At 39.6% G+C, this 17,265-nt stretch overlaps 1 protein-coding gene across 2 annotated transcripts in view; it reads right to left on the minus strand.

Moving 5' to 3' along the window:
• IQUB (IQ motif and ubiquitin domain containing) overlaps positions 1 to 16,713 on the minus strand; it is a 78,920-nt gene extending 62,207 nt beyond the window's left edge. Inside the window, exons 1-7 of one of the 2 annotated variants that reach the window (XM_061414565.1) lie at positions 16,580 to 16,713; positions 14,542 to 14,645; positions 9,663 to 10,075; positions 6,048 to 6,182; positions 1,543 to 1,704; positions 1,284 to 1,456; positions 926 to 1,081 (exon numbers count right to left, since the gene is read on the minus strand). In XM_061414565.1, the coding sequence (XP_061270549.1) occupies positions 926 to 1,081; positions 1,284 to 1,456; positions 1,543 to 1,704; positions 6,048 to 6,182; positions 9,663 to 10,071 (1,035 nt within the window). In that variant the 5' untranslated portion in view covers positions 10,072 to 10,075; positions 14,542 to 14,645; positions 16,580 to 16,713. The remainder of the gene's footprint in view (positions 1 to 925; positions 1,082 to 1,283; positions 1,457 to 1,542; positions 1,705 to 6,047; positions 6,183 to 9,662; positions 10,076 to 14,541; positions 14,646 to 16,579) is intronic. The other variant, XM_061414564.1, reaches the window with a different exon arrangement.
• Positions 16,714 to 17,265: the final 552 nt, after the last annotated feature.

Raw genomic sequence — 17,265 nt, forward strand, 5'->3', positions numbered from 1 at the left:
CTATGGACAGAGAAGCCTGGCAGGCTATAGTCCATAGGGTCATAAAGAGTAGGACAAGACTGAAGCAAGTTAGCGTGCACGTACACACACACACACACACACACACACACACACACTGACAAACTTTCTCTTCTTGATCTAATTCTAATTAAGTTCCTTTGAGCTTTTTTTCCAGCTAGGCCTTGACTTTTGGGCTTCTCTATTCATCAATGAATTGTCCAGTTTTAGAAAGAGCCCAGCTAAATTGGGCTTCCCAGGTGGCGCTAGTGGTAAAGAACCCGCCTGCCAATGCAGGAAACATAAGATATGTGAGTTGGATCCCTAGGTCAGGAAGATTCCCCTGGAGGAGGGCATGACAACCCACTCCAGTATTCTTGCCTGAAGAATCCCTTGGACAGAAGAGCCTGGCAAGCTACAGTCCACAGGGTCTCAGAAGAGTCAGACACAATGAAGCAACTTAGTATGCACACAGGTACCAACTAAATCAGTTTAACCAGAAATCCCACCTTTGACATCTGATTACCCTTAATTGACTAATCACTCTGGCCTGCCTTTACCACAAACGCTGTTAGACTGGTTTAGCCAGGATTCCCCCATACCCCAGATGTTTTCTCTTTGTAATTTTCCATTCACTGACCCCCTCCTACCCTGTTCCTTGATTATATTTTCCCCCTTTTCCTTATTGCATTCAAAGTTGAGCTTAATCTCTCTTCCCTATTTCAAAACTCCATTGTAGTATTCCCTTTTGAATCGTCTGCTTACCATCGTTCACAAAGTGTTTAGAATAATTTTTTCTTGAACAACAACAACACTCATGTGAGTTCCGTAAGCAAGTGTGCTTAGGGAAATACACACAGAGACACACAAAGAACAATTGGCTTATAAATTTACTTTTTAGTATTTCCCTTTTAACAAGTTACCTTACCGCCTGTAATCTCTTAGCATGGTATTCTGCTGCTGAGACATATTTTCCTGGTTTTACCAGCTTATCAGTAATATTTGAAACATACACACCAATTTTAGTCATCTGTGTGGACGTTGTATTTGTAGTTTGCTGGAGCCTTCCTTTCTGAAAAACTGTCTAAAATAAAAACAAAAAAATTAAGTATACACTACACATAAATTGAGTAAAGAGCATATTTTGTACATATTTAATGTACTATTTTTCATTATTTTAATCACCATATAATTCCTTAGAAGATTTTAATTTTAGAGAGCTACACAATATAACCTGTGCTGATTCTGCAGCTTCAAAAATCTATATGGAAAAATAAAACAATTACCTGCGTATCCCTACAAAATGCATTCGGTTTTTCAGGAATCTTTTTAGGTACAGTTTGTGTTCCAGCATTGTGATATTCTATTCCTGTTATTTTATGTCTGAATCCACCAAGAAATGGTTTGTGAAAATCAGATTTTATCATCTCAACAGCTACTTCCTGGTACTGATCAATGCCTGAGGAGATAAAACCAAGTTTAAATGGAAGTTCAACTACAAACAGACTCTAAAATTATTTATCTAAAAGATATCAAATGACAAACCAGTTTGTACTCTGACTGTTATGATCTGAGAGGCTTCAGCTGGTCTAGCTATTCTTCTGACTGGGTATAGATCTGGATGTAAAGAAAACATTTCCACTTGCACAACATCCTGGGGCTTAATTCCATGTTGTAGTAGCGTCTCATGATTTTTAAGAACTGTTCCTAAAAATGAGATAAAATTATAAGAAATATTATGATAAAGAAACAATTATATGTACTCATTTTAAGGAATGTTAAACATCAAAGGTGCCTATATGAATGTATATTGTTTAATTACCAAATAAAAATATTGATGATCTCCATCTCTTGCTGTATTGTTAGCATGGAAAACTCCGCAATGGAAAAAATTAAGGTGGTATTCCTGACCAAGAATTCAGCATTAAAAGGAAAGTAAAATTACAACTCTCAAATCATCAGAAATACAAATATACAATAACCATGCAACTATAAACATTTAAAAATTAAAAACGCATTCTATAATATGAGAAAAATCATATTCTAAGCAATGATTCTCTAAAAAGAATCACAATGTGTTATACATTAAGCATGGATCATATCCATATCAGGGAAAGCCTGATTAGTTTAATATACACCCTTCTCTTGAATGCAGAAAAGTATACACTCAGAGTCTAAAGAATCCCTTCTTTTCTGTTTCTATTATCAGAAATTCATATAAATTAATTCATGCCAAGGTGGAGCTAAGCCTGTTTCTTGCTGAAAAAAGGGGGTACGTGATCACTTTATTTTTATGTTTATTGCTTGAACTTATACCTTCAATCCACTGGTTTAGTTCATAAATTCACTGTAAATTTATTTCTATATTTTAAGGTATACAGAAATACATACAATGTTACTGGCTGCTGCTTTGTATAATGACAGAATCTATATCTTTCCAATGTATGTTCATCCTAAATTACAATTAGGAATTTAACATAGCAAAGGGCTGTTTTACTCATTCTTAGAAATATGTCAGATACCACTAGTCTATTTTAGCTATGTTCAAGAAAGCACATTCAAAAATTTTTGAGTTTCAATTTCACCTTAAATTCTTAATTTAATAAAATTAACATTATAGGGATTTTGTGATAGGTTGAATAATGGCCCTAAAATATATCCATGTACTAATTCCCAGAATCTATGAAGGGTAGATTATCCTGAGATGATGATATGACCAGTAGAGAGAGATTTAAATATGCTATGCTGCCGGGTTTGAAAATGAGGAAACTCAAGAATGCAAGAAGTACAACTCTAGAAGATGGAAAAGGCAAGGAAACAGATTCTCCCCAGAACCTCCAGAGAGAGAAAATCACTGCTGACACCTTGACTTTATCCAAGCGAAATTGATTTAGGATATTTGGACCCCAGAACTGTAACCAAAATTAATGTGTTGCTTTAAGCCAATAATTTTGTCAATTGTTACAACAGCCATAGAAAATTAATAGAGAATCCTCTTCAAACTAATACAGAGCTCTCTTCATGCTTCTCATTGTTTCTAGAATAGGCTTAGCCCCACCAAACCTGAACTTCAGTTCTAGTACTAGAAGAAAGTACCTATCTTAGAGTATGGTTGGCACAGAATCAAGCTCTTTTTTTATTGCTGCTGGCATAAGTCTGTTATCCAGTGGCGATGTGCAGTGCTATGCTGAGCTTAATTGCTCAGTCATGTCTTACTCTTTGCGACCCAATAGACGCCCACCAGACTGCTCTGTCTATGAGGACTCTTCAGGCAAGAATACTGGAGTGGGTTGTCATGACCTCCTCCAAGGATTTTCCTAACCCGGGGATCGAAGCCTGGTGTCCCGCATTGTAGGCAGATTCTTTACCATCTAAGCCACCAGGAAAGCCCAGTGATGCATGGTACTTACACATAAAGACGAAAGGTCATGAAATGCAAAGAAAGAGATCCTTAGGTACCACTGGCCAGCTACTCCAGTCTCAAAACACTCTTCTCCAGTTTTGAATTTCACCTTATAGTTAATGCCAAGCAGTTCCAAATTCCCTTTTTGGAATCATGCCTACAAATTAAGTTCAGACTCTGACATTCATAAGCTGTGGGAATTTGTACAAGTTCCTTAAGCTTTAGCTTCCATTTCCCTTCAAAAAGTTAACAGTAACATCTACCTCAAGGGATTGTTGTGTAGATTGAATGATAGTGTGATAATGTAGATAGAACATTTTGTAAAAGGACTAGCACATGCTGCTGCTGCTGCTAAGTCACTTTAGTCGTGTCCGACTCTGTGTGACCCCATAGATGGCAGCCCACCAGGCTCCCCCGTCCCTGGGATTCTCTAGGCAAGAACACTGGAGTAGGTTGCCATTTCCTTCTCCAATGCATGAAAGTGAAAAGTGAAAGTGAAGTCGCTAAGTCGTGTCCGACTCTTCCCAACCCCATGAACCACAACAGGCCAGGCTTTCCTGTCCATCACCAACTTCCAGAGTCCATCCAAACCCATGTCCATTGAGTTGATGATGCCATCCAACCATCTCATCCTCTGTCATCCCCTTCTCCTCCTGCCCCCAATCTTTTCCAGCATCACGGTCTTTTCAAATGAGGCAGCTCTTTGCATCAGGTGGCCAAAGTATTGGAGTTTCAGCTTCAGCATCAGTCCTTCCAATGAATATTCAGGACTGATTTTCTTTAGGATGGACTGGTTGGATCTCCTCGCAGTCCAAGGGACTCTCAAGAGTCTTCTCCTACACCATAGTTCAAAAGCATCAATTCTTCGGCGCTCAGCTTTCTTTATAGTCCAACTCTCACATCCATACATGACCACTGGAAAAACCATAGCCTTGACTAGACGGACCTTTGTTGACAAAGTAATGTCTCTGCTTTTTAATATGCTGTGTAGGTTGGTCATAACTTTCTTTCCAAGGAGTAAGCATCTTTTAATTTCATGACTGCAATCACCATCTGCAGTGATTTTGGAGCCCAGAAAAATAAAGTCAGCCACTGTGTCCACTGTTTCCCCGTCTATTTGCCACGAAGTGATGGGACTGGATGCCATGATCTTAGTTTTCAGAATGTTGAGTTTTAAGCCAACTTTTTCACTCTCCTCTTTCACTTTCATCAAGAGGCTCTTTAGTTCTTCTTCACTTTCTGCCATAAGGGTGGTGTCATCTGCATATCTGAGGTTATTGATATTTCTCCCAGAAATCTTGATTCCAGCTTGTGCTTCCTCCAGCCCAGAGTTTCTCATGATGTACTCTGCATATAAGTTAAATAAGCAGGGTGACAATATACAGCCTTGACATACTCCTTTTCCTATTTGGAACCAGTCTGTGTTCCATGTCCAGTTTTAACAGCTGCTTCCTGACCTGCATACAGGTTTCTCAAGAGGCAGGTCAGGTGGTCTGGTATTCCCATCTCTTTCAGAATTTTCCACAGTTTATTGTGATGCAAAGCTCATTAAATTAGCTATCATCATCAATATCATCTTCATCAGTTTCATCGTTACAGTAACCATTTAAATTTTAGCTTTGTTTCCTCTGTCAAACTTTGATAACCAGTTGTTTGAATACACTGACATCTTACTATTGGAGCACATTCATTATAATAGTTTTCTAAAAATAATCTTGAAATTTCTCTGATTTGGCAAGGAGGAAGAACTTAATAGGTATGGCTTATTACTATTTAGCACTTAGAATTTCCCCCAAAAAATGTTCTTATTTTTGCCCTAGAAACTTTGTGGCATCTTTTAAGTTAATATGAAAACTTTTAAAAAAACAAAATGTCATGATCTGTATAGGCATAATCTACAGAAACATTTACTGAGCTTTGCCAGTCTGTTTAATTCTATCACAGTTATTAAGACTACAGCCTGTCATGATACAAGGCTAATATAAGGCATGGTACTCCATATTGCCCACAAAATATAAATAAATTTGAACATCATCAGAACCTAAATTGACCTTAATGTACAGAAGACTGATAGATAAACCATTTTCAGTCCTTTTCTCTTTCTATACATGCTCATTCATCATTTATTTTTCTAACCTCATTTCCTCCTACTCTCCAAAAATAATTTACTTCTAGTACCTCTAAACTTCTTACCATTTCCTCAAAGACCCAGGTTTTCTCACCTCTTTTGGACTTAACACAAGTATTATCACTGTAATTAGATGAAGCTTTCTAGAATCTCCCAGTTTTTTTCTTCCTTGTTCTCACAGATTTTTTTGAGCACATCTCCATTAAAACATTTGCACATTAAAACAAATGCAAAACTACATTTGTGTAGTAACCACTGCATACGTCTTCTTCCTTCCTAGTCTACGAGCCAACTTGAAAATAGGGATTTTATTTCATGTTTCTTTCTATCTTTGGTTCTTAGCAAAGTATTTAGAACTTTGTCCTCAGTAATAATTCATTGACTGAAAGAATATATAACAGCAGTATAATGTTCAAACAGTAAACATCGAGATATTTAGTTTTACAAATCAAAGATCTTGCTTATTTACATGTTAAGACTAAAGAAGTCTTTGTAAGTTTTATTAGCCTCCAAGCTTACCTGCACATCTTATCTGCAGGACAAAAGCTGGGACACCTAGCAGGGGTGAAAAATGATCCTTCAGGCATCTTAGAACAGTGTCAACTTTAAAGGGAATTACAATTTCCTGGCCCACAGGAAGAAGTATGACTTTTACTGTAGATAAAAAGAGAAAAGAAAGAGTAGTAGTTAAATGCAAGGGTCAGCATCATATAGTATACACGCAGATAGAGAATTATGGGACAATTTGTTATCAAAGGAATGCAAGTTGCTTCCGCATGTCTCCCATCATGCCTCCACGATAAGAGTTAGTTTTCATTTTCTAGGAGGAGAAGTGACAAACATTCATTTGCAACGTTTTTGCTTTGAAAATCAATCCATTATCTCAAGAAATAGCATCACTGGTCAATGCCTGCTCCCGCAGCTCCAGCTCAAAGTTCAGCTCTCTCTTCCACTGCCTACTATGAGGATCTGTGCATGTTTGAGATTACCTCCTCACCCAGAATACCATGAGAAATAGGAAATGAGACTAAAATGCTTTTAAAGATTCTTTTAAAATCATTTAAGATTTTTAAAGATTCCCAATATCTGGTACATATTATTCAGATATCAACATAGAGAATATCTCAGAAAAATCAAGCGTTTTTGTGTGGTATTACAAAGGGAGAACCTGAGACCTGAACTTAGAAATGTACATGCTTTGATTACATATTGATAACAGGCATCAGGAAATCAATGCGTATTCATGAAGTTAAGAAAAACCAATAGGGAAATTTTCAGAGAAAATGTTCTTTGACCTTGCAATGACAAAAGATCATCTAAGTCCATTCTTCTTTCCATAATTGATCTATGTCTGTAGCTGGCAGAATGCAAAACAGAAAATCACTGTTTATTATAAATATATGGAATAACTATGCACAAATCTACTTGTCACAAAAAAATAGACATTATGTGGTTTACTTCTGACTCTAAAATAAAAATCAAGCTACTTACGTGTCAAAAATTGAGAAAAATTGTTACTATAAAATGATTATCTGTTCACAAAATGTAGGAAGGAAATAAAGTACAGAAATTATTATGATGTAAATTGTTTATTTTTACATCTACAAACTTTATATGTTAATAGGGAAGATGTAATAAGTAAGATGGAATGAAGAGTACACATTTCAAACCAAAACAGTTTTGTATATTTCTAGATGCCTGACATGACAGTTCTCATAAAGGTCTGTGAGACATTTATCTGTAATACTAGCATGAAATGTATCAAGGTATTGTTGATGCTAAGGTTCTTTAAGCTTATTTTCACAGCTCTTTCTCAAGAACACTCTTACAGATGTTAAATTATCAGAAGGCTATTTTAATTGTTTCCTGGGTTCAAAGTTCTACAATTAATATATGTTAAACTTTTATTTCCAGATGTTCAAGCTGGTTTTAGAAAAGGCAAAGGAACCAGAGATCAAATTGCCAACATCTGCCAGATCATCGAAAAAGCAAGAGAGTTCCAGAAAAACATCTATTTCCGCTTTATTGACTATGCCAAAGCCTTTGACTGTGTGGATCACAAGAAACTGTGGAAAATTCTGAAAGAGATAGGAATACCACATCACCTGACCTGCCTCTTGAGAAACCTATAGGCAGGTCAGGAAGCAACAGTTAGAACTGGACATGGAACAACAGACTGGTTCCAAATAGGAAAAGGAGTATGTCAAGGCTGTACATTGTCACCCTGCTTATTTAACTGATATGCAGAGTACATCATGAGAAACGCTGGGCTGGAAGAAGCACAAGCTGGAATCAAGATTGCCAGGAGAAATAACAATAACCTCAGATATGCAGATGACACCACCCTTATGGCAGAAAGTCAAGAGGAACTAAAGAGCCTCTTGATAAAAGTGAAAGAGGAGAGTGAAAAAGTTGGCTTAAAGCTCAACATTCAGAAAACAAAGATCATGGCATCTGGTCCCATCACTTCATGGGAAATAGATGGGGATACAGTGGAAACAGTGTCAGACTTTATTTTGGGGGGCTCCAAAATCACTGCAGATGGTGACTGCAGCCATAAAATTAAAAGATGTTTACTCGTTGGAAGAAAAGTTATGACCAACCTAGATAGCATATTTAAAAGCAGAGACATTACTTTGCCAATTAAGGTACGTCTAGTCAAGGCTATGGTTTTTCCAGTGGTCATGTATGGATGTGAGAGTTGGACTGTGAAGAAAGCTGAGCGCCAAAGAATTGATGCTTTTGAACTGTGGTGTTGGAGAAGACTCTTGAGAGTTCCTTGGACTGCGAGGAGATCCAACCAGTCCATTCTAAAGGAGATCAGCCCTGGGTGTTCTTTGGAAGGAATGATGCTAAAGCTGAAACTCCAGTACTTTGGCCACCTGAAGCAAAGAGTTGACCCACTGGAAAAGACTCTGATGCTGGGAGGGATTGGGGGCAGGAGGAAGAGGGGACGACAGACGATGAGATGGCTGGATGGCATCACCAACTCGATGGAAGTGTTTGAGTGAACTCCGGGAGATGGTGATGGACAGGGAAGCCTGGCGTCCTGTGACTCATGGGGTCGCAAAGAGTCAGACACGACTGGGGGACTGAACTGAACTGAACCGAACCGAAACTTTTCATGGCAGTGATTTCCTAAGCTTTGGGAAGGGAAACTGTGTTCAGGAATCTATGAGCCTCAGAAAGTACAGGACCAAGACCACTTCTTTAAAGCACCATGTGTTTGTTATAAACTATAATCATAATTGAAGAAATATCAAAAAATGATGCCCAAATTTATACCAAATAATGAAATTGGGGGATAACAGCATCAATTAGGTATAAATGAGCTTGATTATTTTCTCCTCCTCCTCCTTTATATTCTTTACTTGAGGGATACACCACCCAAGAGCTAATACTTCCCTGGAAGCCACATTTTACCAGCCAGACTAAGCTGCTGTTATTGTTAAGTGATGACCCATATTCTCCACTCTATGGATGGAAACTTTCTCAAAACTTATGAACAATGAGGAGAAGGAGATGTCAGTTTTACCACCCAAGTAGAATTCTCTGTGTAACCCACCTTCTTGCTGCTCCCCTTCTGCTTTGCTACCAGCAATGTAGTAATAACTTCTAAATGCCATGCCATCAACATTATGTCTTTAATATTAATCCATAATGAAATACAACAATGACTTTTCTGAAGCTGAATATAAAGTTAACACTAAGAAATATGGAAATACATAAGAGCAACAAGATATATGGAATGAGCACTATAGAAGAAACTAGAAAAATACGGTGTCAAGTTCCCATCCCACCTGTTGCTAGCTATGTAGAATGAATTCCAAAATGGCACATGAAAGAATTACAATTATACTCAAAAATTTCTCCCTAAACATTTAAAGAATCTATTTTATTTGGGAAAAACAGATTAACGATTACTTTAGAATTTATTGATTTTCCTTTATTTAAGGAAAGTAAATACTGCAGCATAGAGGAGAAGCTTCACACAAAAGATTCGTGTGGCTCAGCCACAGAATAGGATATGGGAGTGGGAAAGTAATATCAAGTATAAAATAAGTCAACAAGCAAAAAACAAAAACAAAAATCAAGGCAAAAAAAAAAAAATAGTCTGTCTTCCCTAGGTAATACCTGTTGCTAAAGAATCTTTCGTTGATATTCTCAGAGATTCCTTCACAGCCTTTACTTTTTCCATAAATGTCAGAGACGCTTCTGAATATGGTCTGGCTGACTGCACTGCACTCCCAGATTTCGCTAGAGAGCCTCCACCATCTTCAGCTTGTTTAGCTGTCATAACGTCGTCCATGAGTTGCCCGACATCATTCAGTTCCAGGCTTGAAACGCTCTGGTCACTCAGGTCAACACGTTTTCCACGGCCTCCACTAGATGGATCTAGTTCAGATCCATAGTCTTCAGTTCGATCTGACTCCAGAACCTCTTCCAAGGGAACTGGAATATTGATAGACCCCAGAGCATCCTCTCTTTCTTCTGATGAGTCAACAGCATTCTGAGAATCAGCTTCTTCCTCCTGGTCAGACATTGTCCTGAATTGAAAAAAAAATAAATAAATATATTCACTACACACAAAACTTCTACACCAAATATAAAATTAATTGCTGGTATACAGTAATGCTTATAATATACTACAATGTGGCTCATTATATATTTAAATATTCTCTTAGTAATGGCATTAGGTAAAAAACATTGGTGAATTTTTAATTAAAACACCACAGAAAGTAAAAATGTATACCAAAAAGAGAACCTCAAAACACAATAAATGTGAGAGAAATCTTCTGTGAAGAAAATAATTTTAAAACATTCTAAAATATACTGTCATCTCTTATTCAATGACCAATCAATTCTTGTGAAAATTTTTTTCAGTAACTTTTTCTAAAATATTCATTTATTTATTTGGCAGCACTGGGTCTTAGTTGTGGCATGTGGGATCTTTTAGCTGTGGCATTCGAACTCTTAGTTGTAGCATGCAGGATCTAGGTCCCCGACCAGGCATCAGACCCAGGCCCTGTGCACTGGGGGCATAGAGTCTCTGCCACTGGATCACCAGTGAGGTCTCTATAACATTTTTTTGTTGTTGTTGTTAACACAAAACTAACATAGGATTTATGCTTCTGCCTTACAATTGAATAGAAGCATCAAGAAACCTGTTATCTCCATATCAACTATATGCTGGAAAGTATACACTGGGCTTCCCTGGTAGCTCATATGGTAAGGAATCTGCCTGCAATGCGGGAGACCTGGGTTCGATCCCTGGGTTGGGAAGACCCTTGGAGAAGGGAATGGTAACCCACTCCAGTATTCCTGCCTAGAGAATTCCATGGACAGACCATGGGGTCGCAAAGAATTGGACACAACTGAGCGACTAACACACACACACACACTCTATACAGCTTTGCTCTCACAAACTCTAGCAGAGGTGTCCAGTGACCTCTGCCCACAAAACACACATCAACAAACAAATGTGGGTTGATCTTGGAGCTCACTAAGGCCTTAGCCACAGCCACCAAGGGCTTTGGCTTGAGAGTCAGTGTGACAGTATACAGAAGGTTGGGCCAGGGTGGGCCAGAGCCTCCCAGAGCCAGGCTTCAGAGGCAGGAGCTGAGCACTGAGGCCCCAGGGTGGCCAGGAGCCTGCCTACAGACGCTGCCAGGAAGAGGGGATGGGAAGGTGGACTTGAGGCTGATTGCTGTGGCAGCAGCACAGGGAAGATTACAACTTGAAACAGTAGTGAGATGGGAAAGCTGTGTTTGGAACTCCTACTTTAAACATAGATCCTTATGCAGAGAAAATTTTTTTTTAAAGAAAAATTAAAAAAACAAAAGAATACCTAGAATAAAAATGTATACTTGTTGAATTTAATGAATACGGCATTAAAGCTGAAGAGAGAATCAGTAAACTGAAAGATAAATGAAAAGATTTTATGTAGAATATTGCAAAGAGATATGATATGAAAAATATGAGAGATTAAGGGCCATGAAAAAAAGAAAGAAACAAAGTCTAGCATATATTTCTAAGCATTTATTAATATCTTGCTTTGAGCTAAGAATAGCTTTGTACTATTAAAATAAAAAACAAAAAAGAGTGTAAAACAGAGACTGCCTGTGGCCTGTGAAGCCCTTTTCAGAAAAAGTCTGCCAGCCCCTGATCTGGCATATGGCAAATTGGAGTCCTAGAAGAAAACAAAGAAAGAAAATATTTTAAAAGCTAATGGCCGAAAAAATTTTTAAACTAATTAAAAATATGAATCTACAGGTCCAGGAAGCACAATATAAAAATATACCTAACAAGATAAATAGAAATAATTCATAGCAATGTTATATAACATTGCCATAATTATGTATATAGTTATGTGTTATAACTAAATTACAGAATAACAAAGACAAGATCTGAAAAACAGTGATAGAGGACATATCATCTTCTTCTTGAGTCATATTAATCTGGCAGCATTAATGAAAAGGATAGAAAAATGAAATCATTACAAATTTCTCATCAGAAAAATAGAAGTCAAGGCAATAATGGACTAATTAAAAGAAGGAAAATACCAACCCAGAACTGTACACCCAGCAAAACTACCTTTAAAGGAGAAAAACAGAAACATTACAAGCAAGTTATCACCAAGATATCTGCTGCAAAGGAACTTTTACAGGATATGCTTGAGGAGGAGTAAAACGGGCCAAGTGTAAGTCTGAAGTGCAAGAAGGAAATGCAAACAAATAAATCATAAACCCATGGGTAAACCCGGGCTTCCCCGGTGGCTCGGAAGTTAAAGCGTCTGCCCCCAATAAGGGAGATCCCGGTTCGATCCCTGGGTCGGGAAGATTCTCTGGATGAAGGAAATGGTAATCCACTCCAGCATTCTTGCCTGAAAATTCCCATGGACGGAGGAGCCTGGTAGGCTACAGTGCACGGGTCACAAAGAGTCAGACACGACTGGTTGACTTCACCACTACTATGGGTGAAAGAGAAGTCGCTCAGTCGTGTCCGACTCTTTGCGACCAGTGGACTGTAGCCTACCAGGCTCCTCCGTCCATGGGATTTTCCAGGCAAGAGTGCTGGAGTGGATTGCCATTTCCTTCTCCAGGGGATCTTCTAGACCCAGGCATCGAACCCATGTCTCCCGCATTGCAGGCAGACGCTTTACCGTCTGAGCCACCAGGAAAGCCCAAGTAAATACTGTCAACACAAAATAAAAATAGCCGAAAATTAAAATATGAGACAATAATAACAGGTAACTGGGAAGGGAAAGATGAGAATAAACTATTATCAATTCCTTATACTGTTTACAAAATTGAGATATGATAGTCTTAATCCTAGATACTGTTAAATTAAATATGCATAGTTAAATTTCAAGAACCAATAAACGAACTGAAATAAAGTTTTAAAATTCCAGAAAATTAAGGAGGAAAAAAATGAAATGAAACAAAGTTGAACAAGTTTTTAAGAAGTTTAAGAAAACTCTTTAGGCTGTCACCCATACACACACAAAATCTTCCTTTGGATTTTTTTTTTTTTTCCTCCTATAACAAAGTTTAGTTCCCTGATTAGAAAGAAAGCAGCATAAAGAAGGCTTAACTCCTAGCAACATAATTATTTGCCCTTTTTGGAGAATCTGAGGTAATGCTTTCTATCTGGTGGGTCATTCTCCCTACAAAAAATGGCCAATATGGCATCTTCTAAATGGCAATAGTAACAAATCAATAACTTCTGCTATTCAAAAAAGACAACTAGAAGAATCATGTCAAACCATATACTCAGATGTAATTTTTTGCAAAACTCATATTTCATAAAATACTCATATCCAGAATATATGGGGGCATCCCTCGTGGCTCAGATGGTAAAGAATCCACCTGCAGTGCAGGAGACACGCACTAGGTCAGGAAGATCCCCTGGAGAAGGGAATGGCTACCCACTCTAGCATTCTTGCCTGGGAAATTCCATGGACAGAGGAGACACAGTCCATGGAGTCACAAAGAGTTGGACATGACTAAGCGACTAACCACGAGCATGATCCAGAATAAATACAGAATTCTCAAAACTCAATAGTAAGGAAAAAAAAAAAAAAAACCAGTGGAAAAAAATGAATAAAAGATTTAAACAGATCAGTCACCAAAGAATATACACAAAAACACAAAGAAGCAGGGCCAGGACAAGACTGAGACAAATGAGGCATCTGCTCTGCCCTATATGTATTTTTGTGCCTGAGAATAAATGCCACCTAAAATTTTCAATCTAATTGCCTCAGTTTCCTCACTCTAATCCTGACCCCAAGGACAACCACATGAAAAGATGCTCCATATCATTAGTCAGTGGAGAAATGAAACTTCAAAACACAATGAGATTCCAAATTATTCCAAAAATAATTTCAGCCCAACAATAACCAGTGAGTATAAATATGAGTGGAAAACTCTTGTATCTTGATAGTGAAAATGAAAATGGATATAGCATTTGAGGTAACCGTCAGCTTTCTTGTAAAATTAAACACATATTAATCATATGACCCAGCAATTCTGTATCCTTTACTCACGTGGAATGAAAAACTACAATCACTCAAAATGTCCATATGCGTGCGTGCTCAGTCGTGTCCGATTCTTTGCAACCCCATGGACTGTAGCCTGCCAGGCTCCTCTGTCCATGGGATTCTCCAGGCAAAAATACTGGAGTGGGTTGCCATGCCCTCCTCCAGAGGATCTTCTCCACCCCAGGATCAGCTGAACTCTGATCTCCAGCAGCTCCTGCATTGAGGCCGATTCTTTACCCCTGAGGCACCAAGGAAGCCCCAACACAAAAGTTATTAAAGGTTTTATTTTTAATCACCAAAGACAGGAAACAATACAAACATTCCTTAGCTGAGGAATGAATAAACGTACTATGATGCATTCATAAAATGGAATATACCCCATCAATAAAAAGGAATAAACCACTGATACAACAACATGGGTGACTCGCCAGTGAATTATGCTAAATTAAGAAGCCAGTTCTAACGGCTACTTACTGTATGGTTCCCTTAGGTGGAAAAAACAAAGCTCTTGGTTCGAAAGCTCTAGAATTCTCTGGGTAAAGTAGAAAGTGAGCCCGGTACACAGCAGGTAAGGATAACTGAAGAAAGAGGAAGACCACTTCAGACTGTTAAGTAGCAAGGAAACTTACAAAGAGGATTGACTTGGACAGCCTAAAGAGAGTAAATCTCAACATCCACCGCCAAAATTCTAAGAGTTTATGAGACCTTAACTGGGTTCAGCCATAGTATACACTTTCGTTGGTCTCAATAACACATCCCTTATTGAGGAGCAATGGGGGAAGGTACATTCCAAGGACTGGAGGGGGAAAGAGTCTCCAACTGCCCACTTGGGTAGTGAGTAAACCCCCGGTCATGTCCTTTCAATGACTTCCAACAAAAGCACATGCCACTATAAACAATGTTACAGACACAACTACATATTTGTATATGCTCAGAACACTCTGGAAGGTGAACTGGAGGGCAGGGAGTTGGGAACATGGGTGGAAGGCAGATTTTCACTGTTCATTCTCTTTACTGTTTAAACTTTTAATCATTCTCTTTACTGTTTGAACTTTTTCTTTACTGTATTATTATGTATTCAAGCGTAAATGTTATCATCTTTTAAAAACTGTTTAAAAAGAAAAAATACTCTGACTGCATACAAAAACGTTCCCCTTTAACCTACAATGTATATTTCGTTGCTATATCTAAGCTTAAGTAGTAAGACAAGGATCCAGCTTTCAGTTCAGTTCAATTCAGTCGCTCAGTCATGTCAGACTCTTTGCGACTCCATGAATTGCAGCATGCCAGGCCTCCCTGTTCATCACCAACTCCCAGAGTTCACCCAAATCCACGTCCATCTAGTTGGTGATGCCATCCAGCCATCTCATCCTCTGTCGTCCCCTTTTCCTCCTGCCCCCAATCCCTCACAGCATCAGAGACTTTTCCAAAGAGTCAACTCTTCGCATGAGGTGGCCAAAGTACTGGAGTTTCAGCCATAACATCACTCCTTCCAAAGAACACCCAGGACTGATCTCCTTTAGAATGGACAGGTTGGATCTCCTTGCAATCCAAGGGACTCTCAAGACTTTTCTCCAACACCACAGTTCAAAAGCATCAATTCTTCGGCGCTCAGCTTTCTTCACAGTCCAACTCTCACATCCATACGTGACTACTGGAAAAACCATAGCCTTGACTAGATGGACCTTTGTTGGCAAAGTAATGTCTCTGCTTTTGAATATGCTATCTAGGTTGGTCATAACCTTCTACCACATAGCCTTGTTGCGTTTTTAAATTTTTTAAGAGGTGCAGCAAAGACCTTAGATGGAGAGAAGTGAAAGAGGAGAGTCTGGAAGCGCTGCTGCTGCTGCTGCTGCTGCTGCTGCTAAGTCGCTTCAGTCGTGTCCGACTCTGTGCGACCCCATAGACGGCAGCCCACCAGGCTCCCCCGTCCCTGGGATTCTCCAGGCAAGAGCACTGGAGTGGGTTGCCATTTCCTTCTCCAATGCATGAAAGTGAAAAGTGAAAGTGAAGTCCCTCAGTCGTATCCGACTCTTAGCTACCCCACGGACTGCAGCCGACCAGGCTCCTCCGTCCATGGGATTTTCCAGGCAAGAGTACTGGAGTGGGGTGCCATTGCCTTCTCCGTCTGGAAGCACTCTACTTACTAAAAACTGTAAATGGCCACAAAGATGGCTAAACGGTTTCTAATACGAAACCTGGGTTGCACACACGTCTTGCTTCTCTATTATTAACCATGATAAGCACTTGGGGTTGGAGGTGAGGTAACCTCCTAGACTGATGCTGCTACTTCCATTCCCAAATTATAGATCCGGAGCCAGAAAAGGAACCAAGTGATGGGATGCTTTGCACAGTTTTTTAGGCAAAGATGGAACATTCCGGACTGGCCAGTCCCCATGGCCCAGTCTGCTTCACCCCTCACAGAGCCCTCAGAGTCCGGCGCCTTAGCCACCCGCTCAGAGTTGGTCTAGGGATCGGGCCAGTAGAGGGCAGCCAGAACCTATCCTCCTACCTGACCAACAAACGCAGTTACTCGAGTGGAAGCGGTTCCCCCGGCTCCTAGAAAGCAGAGTCCACATCTGCCGAATTCTGTTACCGGCCGTTTCCTAGCAACGGTCCTGGTACCACCCCCTCCCACTAGAACACAGTTCCCGCGAGAAGAGGCGGTGCCCGCGCTGGAAGGGTGGGGGTTTGGGGGAAGACAGGGAGGAGGGGCGGAGCCAGGGAGAGAAGGGGCGGAGAGAGGGACTGAGGCCGAGGGAGGGGCGGGGTGAGGGAGCGAAGGGGTTTGTTACCTACTCATTCTTTAATGTGTTGGAGAAGGAAATGGCAACCCACTCCAGTGTTCTTGCCTGGAGAATCCCAGGGACGGAGGAGCCTGATGGGCTGCCATCTATGGGGTCGCACAGAGTCGGACACGACTGAAGTGACAACAGCAGCAGCATTACCTAGATACTAAACTGGTTCTGACAGTAACCACTCTCTTAGATGTCTTTTCATATTTGTGATATGGCACGATTCTCCAAAACAAATACTGACATCAATCTGCCCTTTATGAAAAATCAAGGTTAGAGGAAATATAACTATGAAATGAAGTGAAGACCTAGGCAGGTACAATAGCAGGTGCCGACTTGCTTTTGTTAAACTTGGAACTTGGCTCTTGCTTCCCTGGCAGCCAAAGACAAAAGGGAGATAGGC

The sequence above is a fragment of the Bos javanicus genome, chromosome 4, assembly GCF_032452875.1.
Source record: "Bos javanicus breed banteng chromosome 4, ARS-OSU_banteng_1.0, whole genome shotgun sequence".
Taxonomy (NCBI): domain Eukaryota; kingdom Metazoa; phylum Chordata; class Mammalia; order Artiodactyla; family Bovidae; genus Bos; species Bos javanicus.